Source organism: Urocitellus parryii, chromosome 11, assembly GCF_045843805.1.
Source record: "Urocitellus parryii isolate mUroPar1 chromosome 11, mUroPar1.hap1, whole genome shotgun sequence".
Taxonomy (NCBI): domain Eukaryota; kingdom Metazoa; phylum Chordata; class Mammalia; order Rodentia; family Sciuridae; genus Urocitellus; species Urocitellus parryii.
In genome coordinates, this window is record NC_135541.1 from 57,372,723 (window position 1) to 57,399,343 (window position 26,621).

Below are 26,621 nucleotides of genomic sequence, written 5' to 3' on the forward strand. Positions count from 1 at the left end.
AATTAAATCACGAATTGGGTTTAAACTCTTACAACCCAATCATTCCTCCTCTGAACCTTCTTGTATTGTCTCACATATGAGCTTTTGGGAGACACCTCACATCCAAACCCTAACAGTAGGCAACAAGTGCCAGGCTTTCCCCACCAGTGTTCAGCCAAGCTCTACAGCAGCATGGTGGAAAGGGCACTACCTCCACCAAAGATTCTTTCCTTCACACAACAACAAATCTAAATCAACAGGAAAATCTGGATGAACACAAATAAAACATTGTATGCTCCTAAATCCCATCTCAACAGGCATCTAAAAAAGAGAGAAAAGGAACTTTTTTTTTAGAATTGAAATTTCTGGCAAATTTTAATTGAAACAGCATTCTGGTATGGTGGACAAATAGCTTGTTTTAATAGATGAGAATCAATTACCCTTGACAGTTTCAAGGAAGATTCCATGGCACTAACTTGTTGAACTTCAGGTATTCAGATAGAGCAGGCTAGAGTAGGAGCACTAGACCAGCCTGTTTTCATAGGCTTATGATACCCTGCCTTTTGGCAAAGATCTTACACATAAGATAGTCAATTCATGTCAGCATACTGGGAAAATGGCAGGCTTTAAAGCCTCTCCTTTAGGTTAGAGGCGCTAAAATTCTAAATGCCTTAAGACTCATATGTCAGTTGTTGCTTCTGACCTTTTGGGATTGAATGATTTTCCTTTAGTGAGCCAGATAAAAACAATTTTAATAGACGGTGAAAATGGTTTAGCTTGGAGTTTCCTATTGAAAATAAATATTCCCTCAAAATAATTTATTCCAGGACTTATTGAGCCATACAACTCAGTCAGAAAGATGACAATAGCTTTGAATAAGCAGGATGTGGCTGCAAAATTAGTCTTTTTTTTTTTTTTAACCAGAGGAAGGTCAGAGCTGCTTTGGGTTTTTTAATCTCATTGTTGTGTGAGGCTAATCACTTGGGCTCTAGCTGAGGGTGGTTTAATGGTGATCTTAGAGGTACTGGAGGAGCTAGCAAGACTTGGATCCCCAGTCTCCTCTCTGGGGTAAAACAACTTCAAACCACTGTTACAAATCCTTGTTTAAAATTTTAGCGACTTAAAAAGTTATTTTTAAATCTAAATTTTCATCTCAAAAGAGAACACAAATTCAGAAATCATTTTTGTCAGGAGCAAGTTTTAGTCTGTTGCTGTGCTAGAACAATTTCTGATGGAAAAGCTTCGCTTAACTCAAGCTCTGGTTATGTCACAAAGTTAGGGGAAAGTAAGTCATTTCATTTCTCTTCCAAAAAAGGAAAATGGAGGAAAAGTTCTTTTATCTGTTTAGACATGAACCTATCTGATTATAATCTCTCCTTTTTCCCCCCGCCTTAAGTCATAAGGAAAATATATGCATAAGGTACGGCTGATAGAAGAGCTGGAAGAGAAAGACAAACCCTTCCTTTAATTACATTTATCAGGTTAGCTGAGAACAGGCACCTGTGCCTTAGGTAGAGAAGCTGATTAGCATTCAGAATACTGAAGCCCACATCAATTTAGGAAGGGCATGATTTCAAGATAAGTTGAAGGGTAAGCTGAGAAGAAGCAACTATTTTAAGTCCAAGTATAAAAGTAAGATCAGATCAAAGAAGGGTTGCTAATAAGAGTCAAGGATTAGTTGAAAGTAAAGTCCCTAATTATACCTAGAATATTTGATGGACTCAGTTGTGCTGGAAAAGATCTTAGAGGTCAACCGATCCAACTTCAATCTTTGGTTGCAGAGATGAGACTCCTCCTTCAGCTGACACCAGCCAAAGAGGGGGATTTATTAAAAGTTGATAGAAACAAAGAATTGGAAGGAAGCCGGGCCTAGGGAGTGGAGTGGATCCAGGAACTTCATCTTTATTTCAAGACTTACTATCTCTTTTAGTTAATGCATATATCCACATCAGTGGCATAAAGCTATTGTTTGAACAGGTCCACAGCTGAAATTCTGAAAGTGCTTTGAACTGAAGTTACAAGGACAAACTTATAAAGTGGTGATAGATATATTCCTGTACTAAAAATACAACTGTACATTTATAATTTCTCTAACGTGGACTTTTATAGAATTGCAGCTAATGATGAAAGAGCCGAAGCAGATCTTCTAATTCTGCTTTCAGAGAAGCCATAGTCCAGGAAGAAGTGACATGTCTAAGATTTCCCAGAGGGTTAATAGTGGAGCCAGAAGAAGAATTGAGATCCTTTGCTGGCTGATCTATCAGACATGCAATGCCTCATACACCACTGAGAACAGTGACCAAGAAAGAATTTATTTAAGAACCTGAGTTCAGACTATCCTTGGGCAAATATAATACTTTGTACAACCTTGAATGTTTATTTGTATAATGGGAATACTAACATTCCCTAGAGGGAGGGGGTTTTATGAGCATTACTTCAGGAAGATAATGTACAATTATGACAGCTATAGATCTGGCACATATAAATTCTCTGTAAATCATAGAAATTATCAATTGAAATATCTTAATCAGCTTTTGATGTATGACAGATAACTCTAAAACTCAATGATTGGCAAAAACAGTTCTATTTCCTACTCATACATCCCTGATCAGCTATATGTCCATTAAGCTTAGCTGGATTTGGTTTTAGTTTTGGCTCACATCTGTTCTACAAGGTCCCTCCTTCCATGACTGAGGCCAAACAAACACCTCCCCTAGATGTGTTATTCTCATGATGGAGGAAAGAGTATGAGAAATGGGAAACATGTAATGCATCTTAAAATCCTTACAATAAATATCACAGTATTTATTTCTACTCATCTTTCAGTCTCAACAAGTCATTTGATTAAGCCCAGAGGCAATGAGTCAGGGAAGCTACTGCACCCATAGCAAGCCATGCTCAGAGTAGGGGACTATCAATAACACCTAGTAGAGGGAAAAAGCACAAAAACCTTTGGTCATTGTGATAAGGATCTGTAGAGTAGCATGAGTAGTCTGTAACTAGTACCCACCCAGACTTTCTGCATGCCATGGATCTTCAAGTCTGGGGTCATTTAGGAAAATCAGAGATCTGGAGAAGATAATGAATTTATTTAGGGTAGAGATTGGGGTTACAAAGGTGCATAGAATCATTCCTTCTCCTAGAAACCTTACTAGGTGTAGGAGATATTTACAAGTCATTAAGTTCAACATTTACAGGTCTGAAAGGTATAACAAGGTATTCACATGCTTAGAGGAGGAGTATGTCTTCATTTCTACGTAAGTAAATTAAGAACTGTTTCCTTTGTCAGTGGAATAGTCATGAACCTCCAGGTGTGTACTGAGGAAGCCTGCCTGGTGGTAAGTGGAGGTTAGATGAGTTTGCTAATGATTTGTAACTTAGTTTATAACACAGATGAGCACTACTAGGTGCATTCATCATCACACATTTCGAATTGTTTTTATTCTTCGTCATATGTTGTTTACATTTGTTCTCAACTCTGAATTAATGAGGAATTTAATGAGGAAGAAAAAAACATAATTCTGCCAATTTTCTTCTGGATACTTTTCTCCAGACCCATAAATTTCCTACATCTGAAAAAATAACTATAAAAAACATCAAGATATCTACAATATTTCAAAACACAATGTAACACTGAAAAATAAATCAGTGCTTCTTATGCATCCTGTCTCTAGCCAACAGTGTAGTATGGAAATAACCGCTGATGGTGTTTGAGGTCCTTTTCAGATTAGGGGACAGAGCCTCACTAATCTCTATTCCCATTATTCTGCATGAACTGTTCCCTTAGCCTGGAAGACTGTCTTTCTTATCTTTTATTCCTAGTTTCTACTTGATCTTCAACTCTAGCTTAGCTCCTACCTCCTGTTACAGAAGGAATTCCACAATTTCCCCATGATGTTTCTTGCTCTTCCCCTGATACTCCCATAACACTTGCAGAATTGCACACTTGATAGCCCTAGTTTTGAGAAGTTTTCAAGTCTGGTCTCCCTGAGTCGAGCCTTAGCTGAGGTGGGTAGGGGGCAACTTGTTATTTCTATGGACTAGGTCATCTTTTGGATGTGTGAGAGGAGGCAGATTTGAAGCTCAATCAATTAGAAAATGGAAAAGTCATTTCAGGAAGAGGAAAATCATTCACAACCATAAAAAGTTCAGAGGTTAACATGTACTAGGTGTGCTTAAGGAGAAACATGTGGGCCCAAATGACTAGAGCAGAGAGTTCAGGAAAAAGAGTCCTGGAAAAAAAACAAGGTAAGTTTAGGTTTGTTGGGAGGGATCCTTATAGGATACCCACTATCTTAGTTTTCTCTGGCTGTCATATGTCAAATTACCATAGACTTCATGACTTAAACAAAATAATTTTTTAAATAAGTTTTGAAGGCTGCAAGTCCAAGCTCAGGGTACCAGCAGTATTGATTTCTGGTGGCTTTCTTCCTAGAGGTAGATGGCTGCTTTTTTGCTGTTCTTCATGTGGTAGAAAGAGGCAGAGCTCTGGTGTTTCCTCCTCTCCTTACAAGGAAACTAATATCATCCTGAGGGACCCACCCTCATAACTTCACCTAAAGTTAATGATCTCTCAAAGGCCCTATCACCAGATATCAAATATACCACACTGGGATTAGGATTTCAAAGTAAGGATCTGAGGGAATGCATTTCAGCCCTTAGCACTCATCCATTTTGAGTGGCTGAGAAACTGGTTGCTGGTAAATGAAGGGGTCAAGGAGCTCTCCATCGCCCATCCCTGCCTTTCCTGGGGTTCCATTGTTCATGTAAGGAAATGAATGAAATCCCAGAAACCAGCATCTCCGATTGAAAGGGCATTAAAGCCCAAGGGCAAGAATGAAATAACCTTTTAATTTTTGAGATGAATGAACAAAGTAATTTTTGTGAGTGGTATCTTCTATTTCTACAGCAGCCATAAATCATACCTTTGGGAGCTGTACCATTTTACTTTTAAATGTACATTTTGAAAAGAACACAGTCGTTTCTTATTACTCTTCTTTTGTACAATTTCATTGCATTCATCACTAGTCAGAAGGTCCTGTTGATTCTGTGGCAGGAAAACTATTTGTTATATTCCCAGTACAAATGCCTACTGATTAACACAGGCCTTCTGCATCAGCTGAGGGGGACAGCGGTATAGTCTTCCTTGAAGATCTACACTGTTTTTCTTCTTTTTATCCATGGTAATTCTTATTATTTTCCAGGCCTGAATTCCCTAACTTGGTACATTCTCTTAAGAATCGTCACCCATAGGATGATGTTTTTATCCATTTGAAAATTTCATGTCCATTTGCAAATGATTCAAACCGAGACTGAGAATTCTGCTGCCTGAATTGCAGAAAGTTGTTGCTGCCTAAAGAATTTGCTGGTCATATCCCACTGATAGATAGTACAAATATACAGTGTTAATATAATGGGCAAAGTCTGGAGCATTTCCATAGCTCTGGACTATCGAATAATATACAAAAAATATATGATTTGGGGACAGCTGAAATTATTTCCACACTTTGAGCTCTGCTTCCATTAGTCTGGTTCACAATATTAGATTGAATCCCAAGGTACTACTGATAACCATCAGCTGTTTTTCTTGCCTAGTCTCTTTGTTTAAATGTGTTCTTTCATTATCCATGTGCTTTTGAAAAAAAAAATGGAGGAAAGAATGATTTTAATTGAATAATCTGTATTCTGCCAGGTATTCCTTCTTCCTAGGAAGGCATCTGCAAACTTACTCTGCTATTTTTATTTATCCTGCCAGTGTAGTATATTGATGAGAGAACTGAGGTCCAATAATGTTAAAACAAGACATGAAATATTGATTAATTCTTTTTTTAAATTCCCTTTTTACTCCAGAGTATAGCAGATTTCAGAAGCTGCTGCCAATACTGTGCTCTCCAATAAACCTCCATTATTGGGAGGGTCTTGATCCCCTTCAGGCCTTGATAAATGCTTATTATGCTTCTGAAATGTTAGCTTTGAGTGCCCCAGGATTGGCTTTCATTGGTTCCTGGAAGAAATGGTAGAAATGACATTGAAAAGTTTGAGTCATAGGACCCCGAAGGAACTATTCCATAAAGGGAGGCAGAGACGGAGGCTCCCAAACTCCTTGTCTTTGTTCCCACCTGATGCTCTTTTCCTTTCCCTAGTGTGCATCCTCCATTACAGATAAGGACTTGCCCTTTGGTCAAGTCCAAGAGACAGGGGTTGCTCATTCCTAGGGTTGTGTGAAAAGGTAAGATAATGCGTAAGGTTGGGTCAAACCTGAATGGTTTCAGATAGACTTATAAAGGAAAGAAGGAAGAAAGATGCCAGTCTGGATCAGGAAAGTCTGAGGAACAGTGAGAAGACAAAATAGGAACCATAGTTAAGGAAAACTTGTCATTTCAGGATCAGGGGCACCTTCAGAGGAAACCACCCTATGCTAGGATTAGGCATGGGAGCCAAGAGTTCTACTGTCCTATTAGGACCCAGGTGAGCTTGCAAAAGAAAGGAATCTGGAAAAATGAGAGAACTGCACTGGAAAATCCACAAAACAAAAATGGTCTCATCCAAAATTCCCAAAGTGCTGAAACTGAGAAACCCTGAACTGGAGGAAAGTGCTATTATTTTACCCATCAAAGTATCAGCTTATTGAGTTCAAAACCCAATAAAGTGACAGTTCTGAATAATTAGCAAAGCATCCTGTGAACAAATAATAAATTCAGCATAATCCAGTTTTCTTTTGAAGAGTAACCTTTGCAGAGTACTCAGTTCATCCTCTGAAATTACCCAGAACAAAAATGATACTCTGTAGAAGTTTCCAGCTTGCCAGGTAATAGGAGAAAAGTGCCTCACAATGTTTCCAGAAATAAGGTATATGCTGAAAAGCAGGCAAAGGAAAGATGTTGACAGCCAGAAATATTGAGAGTGGTAAAAATGAGGATAGTTTGACAGACAACGAGTCCTTGTATTTAGGTGATGGCCTTAAGATATCAAAGAATACGGGTAAACATCAAGGGGTAAAGTTGCTTACATTTTATCAGTAATAAACTAGATGAAATTTCATATTTTAAATGATATGCCTCCAAGCATGTGCTACATCAAGGTGTTGACAGCATCATTTTTTCCAAGGGATGCACAGGTATATTTAAGTAGTTTCCAAGTTATAAGTATCTTGATTACCAAGGAGCAGTGGGAGGCAGAACCTGGCCAGTGAAAGCAAATGATTGATAGCTTCCTGGTAATTCTTCAACCTTTATTTTCCCCTCCCTGGCTCACTGGCTCATTATTCCACTGCATTAATTTAAGCTTTTTCTATTGTACTGAATTAGGAGCTTAAATTCTCTTATCATCCCTATGGGAATCTTGATTGTTTATTTGTGGATGACAATAATTGCTTTTATTGATCCTTAAATGTGGAAGGTATAAAAAGTACTATGGTTGATGGCCAGCTGATACATAGTGGCGTATGCATGACAAAATACAATATTTGGCCCCAGAATACACTGTTGAAGAATTTTAAGCCATTTGATAGTGATTACTAGGTCTCTTCAAACTGAAAAGTATAAACAATTTCAAGTACATCAGCTCAAGTCTTTGTGTTGTTTTATTGAATCCTGAAAGGCTTCCTTGGGTATAGTTTATACTCTTTCTAACACATGTAGTTGCATATGGTACAACTACAAGAATTACTGGAGGCAGGGCCATCCAGGCCAGTGCATTCCTCCAGGGACTCAAAACACCAGCTATTTGTTTGGAAGAATTCCTGGATGGAGCTAGCATTTGCTAGTATGCCATTCAAGCATCTTTGTAAGGACATTTACTTTGAGCATTTTGAGAACAAAGCACTCTGAAGGTCTCAGCATGTACTACAGGTAGGAAACCTCATGCCATTTCATAACCCAAATATATGACAGGCATTAGGGGGGAAAATGCAACTGTCTAATTAAGTGCTGTTTTTTAGGACAGGACACTTGGGCAGTATGAGCCTCCTGCGTCTGAATCAAATGCAACACACATTGTTGGAAGAATTTTTGGGCTAATTAGCATAGACTATCTACCCCGAAACAAAATAAATCAGGTTAGGCCTAAAAGGAATCAAGTATCATAAGTTCTTATTAAGTGGTAAGGTTGAAAGATATTTGAACAGATGTCAAAGCCTGTAATTCCTGACCCCTTTCCTGTGGTCAAGTGAAAAAAGATAGAGGAATCACGGAAACAGTTATGTCCTATTACCCTTTAAGGACTCCATCTCAAATGCTTACTGTTGAACTCTCAGAATTGACTATCTGGGCTGGACCTGAATAAGTCAGGAGAGCTACTTTTACAGAATAGTGGTCCATATGTCACACAAAGGATCCCCCTTTATCTTGACCTGGAATGCCATCTGGATTCTTGACTGTTGGCAATTGTGTGGAGGGACTGTGTCAGAGGAATGACAGTTTACCCCAACTTATATTTATCCTCATTCAAATTAAGCTTAACCCTTAGTATCATAGTCCAGTTGTGTCGTCTGCCTTGGACAGTCATCTTGTATTTTCCTGAATGGCAGTGAGAAAAGGCAAACACAGAGCTCCTCCACTAAAATTTTTAGTGATTATATCATTGCAAGTAAAACATTTCTGTACACTTTTTTAAAAACTTATATCTCATGCATTTTGTATCACACCCAGCACACAAGTAAGCACTAAATGTAATCTAACTAATGTGATTGCTATTTGCAACAATCCAACATGCACAGAGCGTGTTACTACCTAATGGTTAATGCTTAATCACAGATTGATGATGGAGGGTGATGATCACAGAATCATCTATTTTAAATCTGGAGGAAGATTTACTCATGACTTAGTTCAACCATCTCATTTTAGAAACAAGGTTTACTCATGACTTAGTTCAACCATCTCATTTTAGAAACAAGGACACTAAGACCCAAAGAGGCTGGCTGTCCATAGCCTCTCATTTAAGCAGTGGCAGAGCTAGAATGTGAGACCAGGCATCTCCACTTCAGTTCTGTACTCCACTCGGTACTGACTCTGAAATAAATTGGCCCATGCTTTGTTGTATTGTATTGTGATCAATTGTATTAATGTGTGTTCCTCCTCCATTAGATCATGGGCTCCTTAGGAAAATATTTATCAACAGCTTCTCGAACAGTCAGTGACACATAATAGGATACCAATAAATATTTGTTGGAAAAAAAAATAAGTGGGTGAAGAAATGAGACATATTTTTCTCATTATGTCCAAGCAAATGCTGTAATTTTCAGTGATCTCTACTAGTGCTTATCTAGGCTAGTAATGAAGAAGGAGAGAGAGGATATAAGAGAGTAAAAATGTGGGGAAAGTAGCATGAGAAAGCAAGGAGAGGAGAAGGTATACAATTCCGTGAAAATAATAGCCAGACAAATTCAGTACATAATACCTGCATTCTCTTAGGGAGCTTTTGGTCAAGCATTTGCCTCTTCTGATATCTCCCAGTTTTCAAACTAGCAGATCCCATTATTGATGCTCCTTCTCAGACTCTATACTGCAAAATGACAGTAGGCTAAGTTTTATAGTAAGCAAAGTGCTCCATAGTCTATCTTGCGTTCCTCTGGAACCCCTTCCCACCCACACAGCACATACTCCAGATTTGCATTGCTGCTTCTCTTCCTATCACAAAGGGAAGTGAGTATAACTCAGTGTGGTCCAGTTTCTGGAAATGAGTGGCCCCAGTCAGTGCTACATCTAAAGGCATCAGCTGCCCTCCCACCTCAGCGACTGTGCTTCCCAACTCCTCATTGGACATCCAAGCGCATTTCTATTTTTGCGATTTTGCCCTTGTTGGTTCCTCTTCCTGAAATATTTTTCTCTAGTATGGTCTACGTGGCTTCTTCTCATCTGCCAAACACTCCCATCCCCACCCCCACTCTCAAACCTTAATACTATTTTTTAGATTTTTGCTCCTATTATCAAAAAAAAGCCTTCTCTGACTAATGTTTATAGCACAGTTGCCTTTAAACTTAATCCTCTGGGCTCCATAAAGACCTGAATGGATGTTTGGATAACTGCTATATTCCTAGCATCTAGAATAATGATTAGCACATAGTAGGTGTCCAATAAAAATGTGTTGATGAGGTTGGTAACATTGTTCTTACAAGGGAAAAGTCCTGTCTCACAATACCTGGAAGACAGTTTAGGAAAATTTTGGGTGCTTCCATAGGCTAAGCCACTCACCTACACTGCACCCCATTTACGCATAAAAATCCAAGAAGCCTTTGAGAAAATAATCTGTCCAGGTAAGCACAACAACACCATTCCCATTCAGTTCCCAACAGGGCTCCAAACAACCTTTAGAAAACCTGCTCTCTGATAGAGAGCACTAATTTGTGTCTTATGGAAAATCAAATAAATTATTTTTCACCTGAAGGGAGCAGGATTATTTGACTTCAGATATTTGCCATATGGTTTTTCTATCACACAATGTAGCTTTGAGGCTTAAGGTAGTAAGAGCAGGAGCATGTCTATAAATTATTCAGAGATAATTCAAAATAAGTGTGCATCCTTGACAGATTGTCAAGTTTCTTAATGCTTCTTGGTAACAAGTGCTATGTTTCTGATGAAGTGTTGCTTGTTTCTCACCACACTTCATTTCTGCTCTGTGTATGTTTTCTGTGTTGTTTTGTTTGTTGTTTTTGTTCCCCCCACAGAGTGCAGTCTGGCTCTTACCTCAGCACCGGGTGGTTTACCTTCCTTCTGGCCATGGACGCCTGTTACGGCATCCACGTCTACGGGATGATAAATGACACCTACTGCAAGTAAGATCACAGGAAATTATTTTTATGCAGCTCCAATTCTGATATCTTGTCAAAATATCACAATTCATTTTAATGTCATAAATCTGAGAAACAGATAAAGCAACAATTATTTCCTGGTGTTCTTTGCTGACATGACATTTTATTGTCAAGTGCATCAAGTTGTGACTTTCAGGGGTGATAAAAAGAAAAATATTTACCACAGTCTAATGTCAAATGTCAGAAGGAACACTTTTTCCTTAATCAGCGTCATGTCAGGGACTTGTAGCTTGGAAATTTGGAACAAGTTTAGAGGCAATTTAATTTGCAAAAGTGAGTTTGTCATCTCTGTGCTCTAATGGCTTGATGGATGGCTATCCACTCGATGGTTATATTTGATCGTGAAGGAAAAAATGTCCTGAAGCCTCAGAGAAACTGACAGCTTAATAAGAATTCCTGGAAAATTATATTTCACTAATAAGTGAGTAATCTGCCAGGTCCTTATTTAAAATGAGTGTGTTTATCTATAGTATATCCTAGCTGGGGGGAGAGTTTCTAATTAGATAATAAAACAAACACTGTGTGCTTCATCAGGGTAATGAAATATATTCTCTACCAACGATTGGCACATTATAACTCAGAGACTGTTTTAATCATATTGTCAAAATGGTAACTCTCAGCCACAATCTTCATGAACAAAATATTTCTACCCTAACTATACATATAGTAGAGCACAGATGAACCCAAAGTCTTAACTGTTGAAAAAATCACAAAATTTCTTTAAATTCTGCAAGAGCATCAGTCTGCCCAAGTTCGCTTCCATTATACACCATTTCCTCTTTCAAAGGATAGCCATATGTTTGAATGTAATTGGTGTGATGTATAAATTTTCCTTGATCTATGAAAGCACTAAAAACCTGGTACATCTTCCTAAAAGCTTTCATACATAATAGCTTTTAACTGAGTTCATCAACAAGAATCATCTATGGGTTTTCAAGTAAATGCATTTACTGGGCACCTAATGGATTCTTGTAAGTGAATGCTTCATTCTTCATCTCAATCTTTCTCTCCCTTTCCTATTTTTTTTTTCTTTTCTAGGACAGAAGGTTATAGAAAAGTCCCCTATCATTACTATGAACAAGGAAGAGATGAGTGTGATGAATATTTTCTTCATGAACATGCCCCATATGGGGGACACAGGTTTATTACTGAAAAGAAAGTGTTTGCTAAATGGGCCAAGAAACACAGAATAATATTTACACACCCAAACTGGACAGTGTCTTGATGTTGGATTTTCTGACCTTGCCACATCACTTGTCCTGATGGTGATATAACAATTGTGATGCTGGTGATGCCAATGACCATGATGGTGATGATAAAGAAGACAGCAATGATGTTCAAGTCCCTGTACATTCTCCGATATGGATGGTGACTCTGCTAGAAATTTGAACCTGGTGGGATTCCGTGGAGGGTGGTTGTACACATTATGTTATTTCTGAAGGTTCAACACTACATACTGCACTTTATAATTTAACTGGAATTGAAATGAAGGCCAGTGATATGACAACTGTGACTTAAGAAATGGAAGATTACCCTTCAAGATAGCTGCCCAGAATTCTTCAACAGTAACTTGTAAAAGTCATGGAATTTGACCTCCTGAAGAGAGATTACTGAATCTGTGGCCTCCGGAGCCTGGGCAGCTCCACCATCTTGAAGAATGGTTAACTGTCAAACACTGTCCCAAGATATGCTATCAGGGTACAAGTATCTTACTGCAGTTTACTAATTAGCCTGAGGAAGGGAAGATATCTCTTTGATTATGACATCTTCCCTCTTCCTGTGGTCCTTCCCAGAGCTGAAGCCTCAGGCCATTACCTAATTAGCAATGAAGACGTCAAGGAAGTCTTACAGATCAGGGTCACTTGACTGTCTCAACACTTAATCTGAAATGTACCAAGTAGCAAATCTTGAGGAATCTCCACTCTGACCACTTCATGCTTACTACTCAAAACAATATAACTAAACATAACATCAGAATTAGTGTTTAGTTATTTTGGCTGAGTCCAAAATATTTGTGAAGGCTATTTAACATGTAAGATACCAACTTCAACACTGTAATAACATATACTGTGAAACTTTCCTAAAACGTAACCAAAGGGTTTCCTAACTCTGCTTCAACATCCAGCAACACAAAATTATACGCTTTTTAAAATCATGAAACAGGGAAAGCAAAGCATATTTTTACATCAATTTGTATCCTATCATACTTCATAGTATATATTTGTATACTCAAATTTCTATTTTATAGGCCCAAGATGTGTCTTTCCATACATTACAGTATCATTGCCAAGTGCCAACTGTTAAACATGGGTGATTCCTTCCTTATATAACATCTGAACAGAACTTTTGCCTTCTTGGGGTTAATTTTCCCCATAGTTTATCAGTTGTTATACCATAATAACAATAATGATGACCTTAATGTCCAAAGTGCTTTGTTGTTTAGAGTCCTTTCCATATCCTATACCATGTGATGCCCGTGACCACCTCACTGAATTATCGCCTGCAAATTCTGCCACCTCTTTTAGTAGTTGATCTGTAATTTGATGATTGTTCTGATATACACCGAATTTCTCTACTTGCTAATATTTGCATAGACTAGCATTTATATAGATTAGTAATCAATTGATTTCAGTGCCAAATACAATATATTATATCAAGGTTATGCAGAAAGTACCATAAGGATGGTCTTGGCCATAGACTAAGACCCCTATGAACTTAAGTACTTTTGATTATTTTCTTTTGTTTGTCTGTTTTTTTAATTGCTGTATTTAGATGGGGAAATATGGGGAATTAGGGACAATAGAAATGAATGAAAGTAGAGAAATAGTTTCCTATTCTAGGTTTAAGAAAACTGTTCTCTGTATTCTTGTTGCTCATTAAATATTAGAGGGTTTATTCGCTGAGACAGTAGCTAGGAGCCTAGATACTTCCTTGCAGAATGATTTAAAAGACAAAAGCCAGGCTCAACTTAAAGAACCTTTAGGAGGCTGGAAGAAATGATGCATTTCACCTCAGGAAGAGTTGGCATGTATTTACCAGTGCTAAATATCAAGATGAGTTATCATTAAAATATGCTGACGTGGTAAAAGCCTCTCTCCTGCTCCTCTTCTGCCACTTGATAACCCACATCCATAAAAATACCCAAGCTCCAATTGCATCATGGAAGTGAATTGTTGTTCTTTGGTTGTTTCCCCATATGATTTTCAGGTCTCTGAATATTAAGATTTTTTTGATGAATAGAAATGTCCACTCAAAAATAAATAGATACAAATGTCAAAAATTGTAATACACTGTTTTTCTCCTTGTTGTGATACAAAAATTCCACTTTTAAATAAAAAGGAATCCTTGATTAATCAGAATGCTTTGGGGAATGCCATGACCTGATTTGTTTCATTTCCCAGTAAATGGAGGGCTGACTCGTTTGTTTTTGCCTTTACTGATGAGAAATTGTTGAGATATGCTGCTCTCTGGCCTCTGTCTATGGTTCCCTGATGAAGGAGACTGCAGTGCTCTGTCTCCTCACTGCGTGTGTGGGAAAGGCAGGCACTGGGCCTGCACCGCAGAGGTTGCTGGCTTGGGCATGTCCTCTCCTCTCTTCTTTCTTCCCCTCTTCCTTCCCTCTCTTCCTCTTCCCTTTTTTTCTTTCTTTTTTTGTAAACTACTCTGCATTTTTATTGTTGTTTTCTTTCATGTTTTTTTTTCTAAAATCGAGAAACAGATTTTAGAAATTTTTATTTTATTCTCAAATTGGAGACCCACTTGAATTATTCTCCAGTGTAATTGGGTTTTGACAGAAACTCACGACTTACTTGCCTCTATCGTCTTAATTTTCTCTGCTTTCATTTACTATTTCTTCTTCTTTAGGTATCGGGTATAGAACCCGGGGACACTCGGCCATGGAGCCACATCCCCAGTCCTATTGGTTGCTTAGCATCTCATTTTGCTGAGGCTGGCTTTGAACTGGTGATGCTCCTGCCTCAGGTTCCCAAGGTGCTGGGATTACAGGTATATGCCATCATGCCTGGCTCCGATTTTCTTATTCCAGCTTCCTAATTTTAGTGGAAATGCAGTTGACTTTCTCCCATGTGGGGAAGAAATTTTCCATCGCGGATTTGCTGATAGAGAAGTATAAGGCAATTTCTAGACAATTCCACAGGTTGTGGTCAAATGAAAAATATTTCATCCAGAATCTAAACACTGGAATATGTAGATGAACTCGTTCACCACCAAGGTGCACCTATCCTGAATGTTAATTAATATCTGTGAAAAAGAAAAGTGGTTCAATATCACCTGAGACTCTAGGCAAAACTATGGAAAATGCTGTTATTTTCTGAAATCAGTATAAAAGAATGCAAGTTAAAATAATAAATTCTATTTCTAGTTCTGCAGAAACCTAGCAAAAGTAAGTTTTAAAATGATTTTACAATAAATGTTTGAATTCTATCTAAGTTAACATAGTGACAAGTAGTAATGATTTGTATTATTATGATGGTCACACAATTTTACATTGTTACCAAACCTATCAAAGAAAACAAAATTTGGTAGGATTTGGGATGATATTTGAATATATGCTCATAAAGTTCATTTGTGTGGAATATAATTATATGCATAAATGTACATATATACTCATAACTATATATGAAAGCATACATGTAATCCTATATTCTTCACTGATAATGTGAATCACAAAAAAACCCTATTTTAGCCTCCATCTGAAATTTGTTGGGTTTCATTTTGAATCCTATGAAAAAAGCAGAAATTCAAAGTAAAAGTACTGATTGCTGAGAGTACATAAAAACATATTCAGTAGCTGGTAAGAAGGATAAAGCAAGATAAGGCACTAAATCTAGAACTGGGAACACAATTAGATGCCACAGTTGTCACAAATCAGACTTGTAAGTATAGCAATCTGTATCGTAAGGCTCTGCCGATTACAGCTTAGCTAAAATCACATGAAAAACATTGCATCAGGCTTCATTCATGCAGAAGTAAATGAACACTGGTCCCCTTATTCAAATAAGCCAGTCTTTAGCATAAGCAGGACTCAGATTTGCATGATTTTTATTATATAGCTAGAGAACTGTGACCATTGTGAAAAAAGAAAATTATATAAGGAGATTGCTCTTTGAGGATTTGGTATGAATCAGCTGGTCTGGGAACAACAGTCTGAATTGGAGACCTGCTGACCTTCCAAGAAGTATAAAGCCATCAGAAGAGAATCACTCATGGCTTTTTTAGAATAAAGACAACACTGGAGTACTTCACCTGGCGGTGTTAATTAGATGCTAATTATGAGATGAGTTTAATTTTGATAAGCAAGAAGATATAAACAGATGGCTTACTTTTTTAAAAAACAAACCCATCTAAGCTTTAAGATGACATGTCAAATGTCAAGAATCAACTTTGTTGTCCAGTTTCAATTTGCATGTCTGAGCATAGCAAATGAGTTAATGCCCCTGGAACACAAGGGAAAAATACTTTGAATTTAACTCCATTTGTAAGTGGCAAGATCTCATTATTTTGATAGTGTACTGAAAAAACCAATGACTGAAGGCACCAGTGCTAGGCTTTCTAAGTAGTCTGAATTTTTAGAGCTGAAAGGTCCTTAAAGACCAGCCGGCCCACTTCCTCCACCTGAGAGTTGAAGACCAGACCCATACAGAATGAAGTGGTTACCTGTCACTAGAGAACAGACTGATGGCAGTACTAAGACCCAAACTCTTATCTCCTGTCTCCTTCTCTAATAATTTTTCTACTATACATTTTTTTTTTCCTTTCAGTATTGGGGATGGATCCTGAGGCATTGTATCGCTGAGCTATATCCCCAGCCACTCCCACACCTACTCCACCATCATCATCATTTTTTTTTTTTAAACAGGGTCTTGCTAAGTAGCTCAGCCTGGCCACAAACTTATGAGCCTCCTGCCTGAGCATCCCAAGTTGCTGGGATTTTTATGGTGTGCACCACCACATCCAGCTCCACTACATTTTTTCAAAGCACGGAATAGCAGCTGGGAAAAAAATGCATATATGTATATTAAAAGAATCTACATTCACGGAAAAACAGACTCCAATTTGTGTTGGTTCTACTCAGGATCAGAGAATCCCCACAAAGAAGTATAAGAATATTTGCATAATTGAAGGAACATAACCCAGTAATTTTCTATATTCTCCATTCTCTATGTTTTTTTCTAAGACTAGGCCATGTTCTCATATAAAGAAATTCTAGCCAGCCAGGTTGGCATATACCTGTAATCCTAGCAGTGTGGGAGGCTGAGGCAAGAGGATCTCGAGTTCAAAGCCTCACAATTCAGCAAGACCCTAAGCAACACTTAGTGAGACCCTGTTTCTAAATAAAATATAAAAAAGAGCTGGAGAATGTGGCTCGGTGTTTAAGTGACCCTGGTTCAATCTCTAGTACCAAAAAAAAAAAAAAAAAAGAAAGGAGGGAAGAAAGAAAAGAAATTCTAAGACTAGTGTTAAAAATAGAAAGATGAGTCCATGAGTTGTTTCTTACTTCCTTTTGGTGTTGAGGACAATTAAGCCATGGATACACCATATTATGGTCTGGATATGAGGTGTCCCCCAAAAGTGTCAATGTGCAGGAATATTTCAAGGTGAAATGATTGGATTATGAGAGATGCAATCTAATCAGGCTATCCCAGTTTGAAGGGACTAGGTGATAACTGTAGGCAGGTGGGACATGGCTGGAGGATGTGACCCATTGTGTGCATGCCCTGGAAAGGTTCAACTTCTTCCCTACGTGTTTCTCTCTCTCTCTTTCTCTCTCTCTCTCTCTCTCTCTCTCTCTCTCTCTCTCTCTCTCTCTCTCTCAGTATATCCATGGCTTAATTGTCCTCAACATGAAAAGGAAGTAAGAAACAACTTATCGACTCATCTTTGTATTTTTAACATTAGTTTTAGAATTTCTTTCCTTCCTTCCTTCCTTCCTTCCTTCCTTCCTTCCTTCCTTCCTTCCTTTCTTTTTTACTTTTGGTATTAGGAATTGAACCAGGGTCACTTAAGCACTGAGTCACATTCCCCAGCTCTCTTTTTTATATTTTATTTAGAAACAGGGTCTCACTAAGTTGCTTAGGGTCTTGCTGAATTGTGAGGCTTTGAATTCGAGATCCTCTTGCCTCTCTCTCTTTCTCTCACTATCTCTCTCCCTACCCTGCTCTCTCTCCTTCCTGAGCAGAGCAGTTTCCCCTGGTCATGCTCTTCCATCATGATGTTCTGGCTCACCTTGGACCCAGAGCAAAAATGTTGGCAGACCATGGATGAAATCTCGGAAACTGTGAGCTCAAAATAAACTTTATCTTAGTCTCTAAGTTGTTCTGGACAGGTGGTTTTGGTCCCAGAGATGAAGAGCTGACTAACATATACCCAGAGCTGTTAGATGATGAAGGGGTGACCTGATGAAACTGTCAAGTGCTACTCTTGACTATTCCACAGAGCAGAAGTGTCACTCTCAAACCACCTCAGCTGCCTGTGTTAGTAAAAATTGTGCATCAGCAGTGGCCAGTGAAATACTACCCTTTGGTTTCATTGCTCATCTTTGCAATGCACATACTCTCTGAGCCCACATACCCTTCAGAAAGGTAAATACCAGCCCCAAATGCCCCACAATGTCCCATAGGACTTAATCAGCATGCAAAACTGAAAAGGGCTTTCTCTTTATACTTATATAAAAGTATATTTATATATAATACATATTTATATAAAAGTATAATAATTATATACTTTACATATATATGTAAATAATATCTCTACATTTATATATAATGCAATTTATATATATATATATATATATATATATAGTATATATAATGCAATTATATATACTTTTTTACTTATACGATACTATTAGAAGTGGAGAGTTTTGAAGCTATATGCACTGGGGCCTGAAAATGTTTCCTGTGGCTCAGAGATGGTGTATTGTTCTGGTGCTTGTTTTTTGCTGAACCTTAGAGACACCACCAGAATAAAATTGCATGTAAATTGCTAAGGCATCGAATTGAAACTGTCCTTGGGCATTGTAACACTGCAAAAAATCTCATTTAGCTCTTTTTAAGTTCTATCACCACCTTTTTTTTTTTTTTGGTCCTTTTCAGAATATACATGATTTGTTTTTGCGGTAGAAACGTTCTTCTTTCTCCATATATACGTCTCCTTTTGTTCATGCCTTGGAGACTTCAGAAAAATAGAAGCTCAGTTTCATAAAGGTAAAGAAGATCTTGATGAATAAATAGCCAACTTCCAAATTCAAGCATTTGCCTACAGAGAGCAGCTTCTTCTAAGAAACTCCAAGGGACTAGAACCAAGGCTTTTCATGGTTCCTTGTTACCCAACCTGAAAGCACTAATTTCCTTGGGTTTAACTTTGTTGTCACTGCTACTGAGTAAATACCCATTTCTATTACATATAGTATATTTTATGCTTCACTCATTTTTCTGAGATCACACAATTTTGCTGTAGTCTCTCATTCACTTTTAAAACCTGTAATCTTCATCTATTTACAGAGGAGACTGTAAATGCACAGCTCTACATTAGGTGAGGGATTTTTTTATGGTATCATATTGCTTTATTTATAGGCACTATGTCTTCAAATACAGCTTTCCCAGTGTCAAAGGGCTATTAGCATTTTTCAGGGTTTTTTTTTTCTTTTACAACTGGACAAATAAGGATATGTTAACAAAGCCAGAGACTATTTGTTATTGAAAGAAAAAAAAATGGTGGGAGTATTCAATATATTCAATATTTAAGGCAGAAAGGTATCCAAAATTCTATTCTGGACAATAACAAGAGAAGATGTTGGTCAATTCTCAGAATTTGTTTAGTCCACCTTAACTGTCTTAGGCTGAGAGAAACTTTCTTCCAAAGTCAAGTTGGTACATATGAAGCTTAAAATAAATCCCCCCTTCTAACTTTCCTTTTAACCATTATTTTCTTTATGTTTATATAGTTCCTCATTTTACAAATTAGCTTATATTACTTGATCCTACTCACTACATATTTGGATGAGGTTTCAAATAAGTATTTTTTGTTTTTGTTTTTTGTAGAGGGGGAGGGTTACTAGAGATAGAATCCTGATCTATACCTCCAGCCCCAAAGAGTCTTCTTTGGGAATCACTAATAGTAACTTATGTTCCCGGTTTACTAAAGGACTGTATACCTCATCCAATCCCCCGAATACTCTGTGAAGTATATGTTGTTATTGTCATTATTTCACATATAAACACATCAAAGCACAGAAAGTTGAAGTAGTTTACCCACCATCACACAGCTAGTAATGGAATGAGGTTAGAACAAAAGCAGTTTGGCCTAAAGTCTATATCCTGTTGCGATATGCTAATAGATATAACCAAAAACCTCCCAAATTTAGTGGCTCTGGGTTCCACGGGGCTTGGGGGCAGTCCTCTTCAACCAACCAGTTGCCCTCCAAGGGCAACTCAGAGATGAAGGCACATTGCATCATGTGGCTTTGCTCTCCCTTTGGCCTTTCAAGTCCTCTCTATTTGACCTGCTAATGCAAAAAAAGCAAAGAGGACCGAAGTTGGAGGGTCTTACAGGCAAGCGTGTAAGTGCTGAACATCACACCCTCTGCATTCCACATGCCAGATTCAGAAACATGACCAAGCACTTAGGTGGGCTATGTTGTCTAATTGTGGGCCCAGTAGGAACAGAACAAGGGTTTGGTGAAGATCTAACAATCTCTGCCACAGTATTCTTGTTAATGATGACATATAGCCAAAAGAAAAAGAAAATTCACTCAGTTTTGTGCACCCATGTGGAGAGTGGTTTGCATTAGTATTTCTCTGCATGGATGTCAGCGCCCACACCTGAGACAGAATAAACTCAGGAACAAAATATTGATCTAGGTTACATTATGCCAAGAAGAGAGGATATGATTTCTTTTTCCTGAGAAAGCAGAGAAAGAAACTGATAAGCAGGAAACACTTTTAAGTGATTTTAGTGAACCAACAATAGAAAACATGACTTTTAATGTCTTAATGATCTGTGGTTAAGGTAAGGTAGATCCAACCTCACCTCTGATGAACCTCTTCTGTCTCTTCCTTTGCCAGATGACACCAACAATAGCCTCTCTTTTCACCTCACCTTTACTTCAGGTCCATGCAATGCTGTGATGGTTTTTTAAGTTAAAAAGGCAATTTCTGGTGCTCAAATTATAACATTGCAAATATCCCTCTCTTGCCCCTCTTTTTCTGTGTTCTTAGAGGCATATGAACTTGCTCAACAAAGAAAAAGTACCAGTATGCCATAAATGGACTGGCCATCATCAAAATATAAGGTACATGCCAAAGAAAAGAGGTGTCATGCTTTCTCTCTCCCCTACACTTTCTTTCTACCAGTTGACATTATTTTCTTCAATGTATCTAGAAATCCTTTTCCCTTAACACAAACAGAACTTGGCATCCTAAAATTCTTTTTTGCCTAATAGGAAACTATTGGCTGTCTTGGGAAAAGTGCTTTGCATGTTAGCATATAAATTTTCTTAGTTTGCCCAAGAGAGAGATTAGCTGGAAGTCTAAAAGCAAAATAATTGGAGAAAGGAATCTGCCAGTGTTTACCTTCTTCCAGATCAATGTGAAATTTCTTGTAAGGACAAGAAAGTGCAGTGCCTGGAGTTGGTAAGTGACAGATTTGACTCTGTTTCTAGAGGTTCTAGTTGGTGATAAGATTTTATTATGGTTCTTCACAGGGATAAATTATTCAGTTTTATCAGAGTGGTATTGTCACTATCCTTATGTCCATAGCTAAAATTCTGGAGTAATACAATGCATACCATAATGTAGAAATTTACATTATGCATTGAGAGTTCTTGAACCTACAACTGATAAAACTTTTCAAATATATAATTTTCAGTGCTTATGAAATCACTTAAAAATCTGTATCATCATCCAAAACTTTCTACCACATGCCTAAATTTCTCTAGCAATAGAACACATACAATAAAATGTACGTATAATGGTCTTTCATCTTCAGTGTCAGGATTACTTCAAATTAAAACAGTTTAGCCAACACATCATTTGCTGACACTGATTATGATAGGTTTCCTCCCCAGTGAAAAAATAATATACTTCACCCTCTTTGATGGAGAAAAGGGCATTAGTGCTAGATAAGGACATTAATGTCATGCAGATAAAGCTGTGAATCATATTGAACTATGAGGGGCTGCTGCCTACGGAGCAACAGAAATAAACTAAACAACATTCTGAAGCACAATATATGAATTTAGTGAAACTCAATGATATGTCATAGGAACAAATATAAAGCCAGGACACTTTGGTTCAAAAAAAAAGAAAAAGAAAAAACAGAAACATGACTTAATAGCAGTAGTTCTGAAAATACTTTTGGAGATTTTAGAATACCCCATTAGAAGAAAAACCAATTTAAAAGGTCACTAATACCTTTAGATATTAAGATCAGGATATTAGCATCAGCAAGGATCAGAAATGATCAACCCATTTCTCAGTATATTTTTAAAACTTATTTTTATTCAATTTCTGGTTGGAAAGTAAGATATTAGAATATGTAAAGGCTGGGGCTGGGATGTGGCTCAAGCGGTAGCGCGCTCGCCTGGCATGCGTGTGGCCTGGGTTCGATCCTCAGCACTACATACAAACAAAGATGTTGTGTCCGCCGAGAACTAAAAAATAAATATTAAAATTCTCTCTCTCTCACTCTCTCTCTCTCTCTCTCTCTCTCTTAAAAAAAAGAATATGTAAAGGCAAAAAGGTTAGAATGCCCATGTTCGCTGTCCAGTATTCATCTAGTGTTTTTTCTATAAATATTAATAAAATTTATGTGTGTAGGTAGTTTATAGCTTTCTTTGTCTCCTCAATGAAAAAAATTTCAAACATTTTCCCTGATGTCATCAGATTATCCCAAAACATTTTCAATACCTATATTGTGATCATAATCTACTTAACCATTCCTCCCTTCTCACCTTTCCCTATGTGGTAAATAGCTGTGGTTCATGAATTTTTGAACACTTCTCTGATTTTTTTTTCCTTTTAGTTTACTAGCATATAGTGGTGCCTGCTGCACTGAACTCTTGCAAAAATGGTAGGTTTTTCATTTTTGCTAACTTTATATATACCAAGGGTGAGGGGGGGAGTTTATAGTCTTTTAATTAGCATTTAACTAATTACTATGGAAATTAAGTTTTTGCATATTTATTGGCAATTTACATTTTTTTTCATGAATTAGCTCTTCCTCTATGTTTGGTCCATTTTTCAATTGCAGTGGGAGTCACCACACTCTAAAGATGCCGACAAATGAGAATCTAGTCAAAAGAGTTGGAATAAGGTTGAGAACAATGAGGATCATGAGGAAACTAGAAATTTTATTGCACCGGGAGTTAGAAACATGTGATCACCTTCATAGAATGTTTTAGAAAAAACTAAATTCAAATATTTAAAAGATATTAATTCAGGTGCAAAATTAAGTTCTGTGGCTTTACTGGACAGAATTAGAGCCAATGAATAAAATATCAGATTTTTATCCATGGAGAACATTTAGAGGAGGAGTCCAAAATTAGACTGTGGATTTTTAGAGTGGGTGAAATTGTTATAAAGTGTTTGCAGATAAATCAGACTACACCATTTTTCAGTGATTCCATTGATTAGAGAGTTGAACTCAATAGCCACTAAAGATCTTTGAAGAAGCCACCAAAATTCTATGAAATAGGATGAAACTCCCAGGCATAAAGGCTACCAAAGCTCTGAAAAAGTGTGCCCAATATGTGTAAGCTTTGGGAGACTCTTATCTTAGCAGCAGTATATTCATAAGCTATCTCTTAAAACAGTCATCTGCTGATGACAGATTTTATTCAGTTCATGTTCAGAGATGGTTCCCAAAATTTGGGAGTACCTTTGATAATGGTAGGTAAACACACACACACACTCCCCAGAACCCTCACACTACCATCATCATTTCAGCTCCATGACTGCCTATTCTCAAGAAGGTATAAATTTCTTTGCTTCCTGTGGAGGAAATTTGTTCACATTTCATACATCCGTATTTTTATAAAATTACTATTGTGATATGTCTTTGAAATATAATGACTCAAGAAAATTGCATTTAGTATCATAGCATTCCTCATGTTGGTAATTTATGATAATGGATGTCACTGTAGATTTAGGAACCATTTATATTTTCCACCTTTGCCTATTTCTGTTAGAATAAATAAATTCTTCATATTGAGTTTTGCTGCATTTTTCAGTTTTCTGGTCTGTACCACTCACTTTCAGTACATTTATAATCCTTTTATCTGGTCTTTGTAGTTTCAAAATGATACCTTGGATATTTTAAGTTTTAAGCAATCAATGCCCTTTTCAAACAGCCCTCTTAAGGTTTTTGTAAAATAATATTTTCCATAATACAACTTTAAATTACCTGCCTTTTCCTTTGCTAGACTTAATCCAAGAGAGCTAATTGAACATAAAGCATTCTAATCATCACACCGTGTCAACCTGTCTTCTCAGTAGGGAGGATTGGAGAGGCCATGAGTTTAATTGTATTCCTAGCACCCATAGTGAAAGTTTGATAATATGCTTAGGGTATAACTGGGGAGTTAGTTCCAGTCTTTATCATATCAAGAAATATCCAATGGATATAACCAAATTCATGGTACTGCATTAGAGCTTTGGAGGATATGGAGATGGGTAGGATGGGTAGGCTGCAGTATTTATGTTTTTTCAAAAGAGTTAAAAAAATCTAAATTCTAAATCACTATAAGGTGACTCAGAATAAGGTAATGCACATAACAGTGATGCAAACAAAATGCATCATGTGTAATACAGAAGCATAAGAGGCACAAGGAAATGATGATTCTGATCTAAAAATTGTCATTGCATCACGTATATGTGCAGGTAATATTCCAGTATACCTACATGGTGATTTAGACTCTCGGGATGATGCAGTACATTCTGGGTCTCAGGAAGTACATCTTGAACTTCTATTAGCAATGCCTTATTGAAATGGCTAATATAGGAGACAGCCACCAAGACATAAAAACACTTTCATCTAACATAAGATGAGACTTTCTGACAGCAGTGTCTTGTAGAAGAGCAATGTTTATTCGAAAATGTAGAGGTTATTTTTGAAAAATGAAATGAAAACATCCATAGTATAGTAAAATGCTAAGAATTCTTTCCTATCTTATCTGGAATTTGCTAGAGGGGCCAGGGTTCAGTTGAGGCTCTGGTACTATTTTTACATGTATTCATTGAACAAATAGCACCTTTCAAAGGCATTTCAAAGTAAGCTGTGAATTCAAATAGCAGAGGATGTGGAACCAATTTAGGTGTAAATATGGACCCATTTTATCCCTTTTATCCATGTAGATCAATTAGTCTTGTGTTATTATTCTTGATATGCATTCACTCTCAGCTTTAGGAGTTACCATGAATGTGAATTATCCTGATTATGCTTTTCTTATGATGGTTTCATCTATACTTATCTACAGAGCTTGAATGAAAATTTCCTAATGTAATGATAGCTGTATGCATCTAATTGGAGACTTCAGCAGAGCTCAGAAACAAATTGGGAAAGCAAATTTCATAATATGCCCTAACTCAACTTTTACCTGTTGCTAAAGAAAATCTAATGGAGAAATTACTGTCTTTTATTTGATTAAATGACTTACATGTTCTAAATAACCTACTTTTATCTTCTTGCAAGTGACCCATTAGATCCCAGGAAAAATTAATGATATACTGTGAGTAGAGAAGAAGGGTAACCAGGGGGAGGAGATAGCTAGTTGAGAGATCATACATCAAGATCTTTCTATGTCTTTTCTCAATTTCTGCTGAACTTTCATTTTCTCCCTAAAGATTCTTCTCTCTTCCATATCAGCTAAAGGGCCACCCAGGTGATTCCATGAACTCTGTCCATTTCTGTACTCTAGAGTCCAGAAATAGATCCACATTATATTTGGTCAAATGATTTCCTATAAATATGTGAAGGTAATTCAATGGGAGAAAATGTTTTTTCAACATCTGGTGCAGAAACAAAAAGATATCCATATGGAAATGAATGAATATCAAATTCTTACCTTATGCCATATGGAAAAAATTAACCTGAAGTGGATGATTAACCTGAACATAAAAGACAAACTCTAAAATTTCTAGAAGAAAACAAAGGATAAAAATCTTCATGATTTGGGGATAGGCAAAGATCTGCAAACACACACACACACACACACACACACACACACAGAAAACAGAAATCATGAAAGAAAAACATTGATAAATCGGACAAGACCAAATTTTAAAACTCATTTTTGAAAGATGCTCTAAGAAAATAAAAAGATAAGCCATAGGCTGAAGAAAATACTTGTAGCACACATATCTATATCCATCTGCATCTCTGTGAATCTAAGGACTCTTTAAAACTCAATAATAAAATGATAATATCTCTGCTAAAAGTAGGCAAACAGTTTGAATGGAAACTTTTCAAGAGAAGAACTATAAATGGCCAATAAGCACATGAAAAAATATTCAATACAAGAGAAAAATAGGAAATACAAATGGAAACCGAGCATTCTGGTAGGCATAAAGGATCCACTGGTGAACACTTTCAGTGATGTTTCTGCTTTTATGGAGTTTACAGTGCAATGAGAAATTCCACGGGTAGGCAGCTCTAAACAATGGTTTAAGTACTTGACTGGGAGAAATGCAGGTGCTTTGGGAGTGTTGCATAATGTAGGACGTCTTCACGCAGACAATAGTGTGGGTGGGCAGACAACCCAAGATAATCAAGACAGCCTTCCTGGGGAAAGTGGTTTCAAACTGAGATGGGGATGATG

The 26,621-nt window shown here is 37.2% G+C and overlaps 1 protein-coding gene across 1 annotated transcript in view; it reads left to right on the forward strand.

Annotated features, from left to right (window-relative positions):
• The window catches only part of LOC113197473 (alpha-N-acetylgalactosaminide alpha-2,6-sialyltransferase 3), a 518,158-nt gene extending 504,129 nt beyond the window's left edge, over positions 1-14,029 (forward strand). Inside the window, exons 4-5 of the mRNA XM_026409812.2 lie at positions 10,643-10,750; positions 11,825-14,029. Coding sequence (XP_026265597.1) covers positions 10,643-10,750; positions 11,825-12,011 — 295 coding nt within the window. The 3' untranslated portion in view covers positions 12,012-14,029. The remainder of the gene's footprint in view (positions 1-10,642; positions 10,751-11,824) is intronic.
• The last annotated feature ends 12,592 nt before the right edge of the window (positions 14,030-26,621 follow it).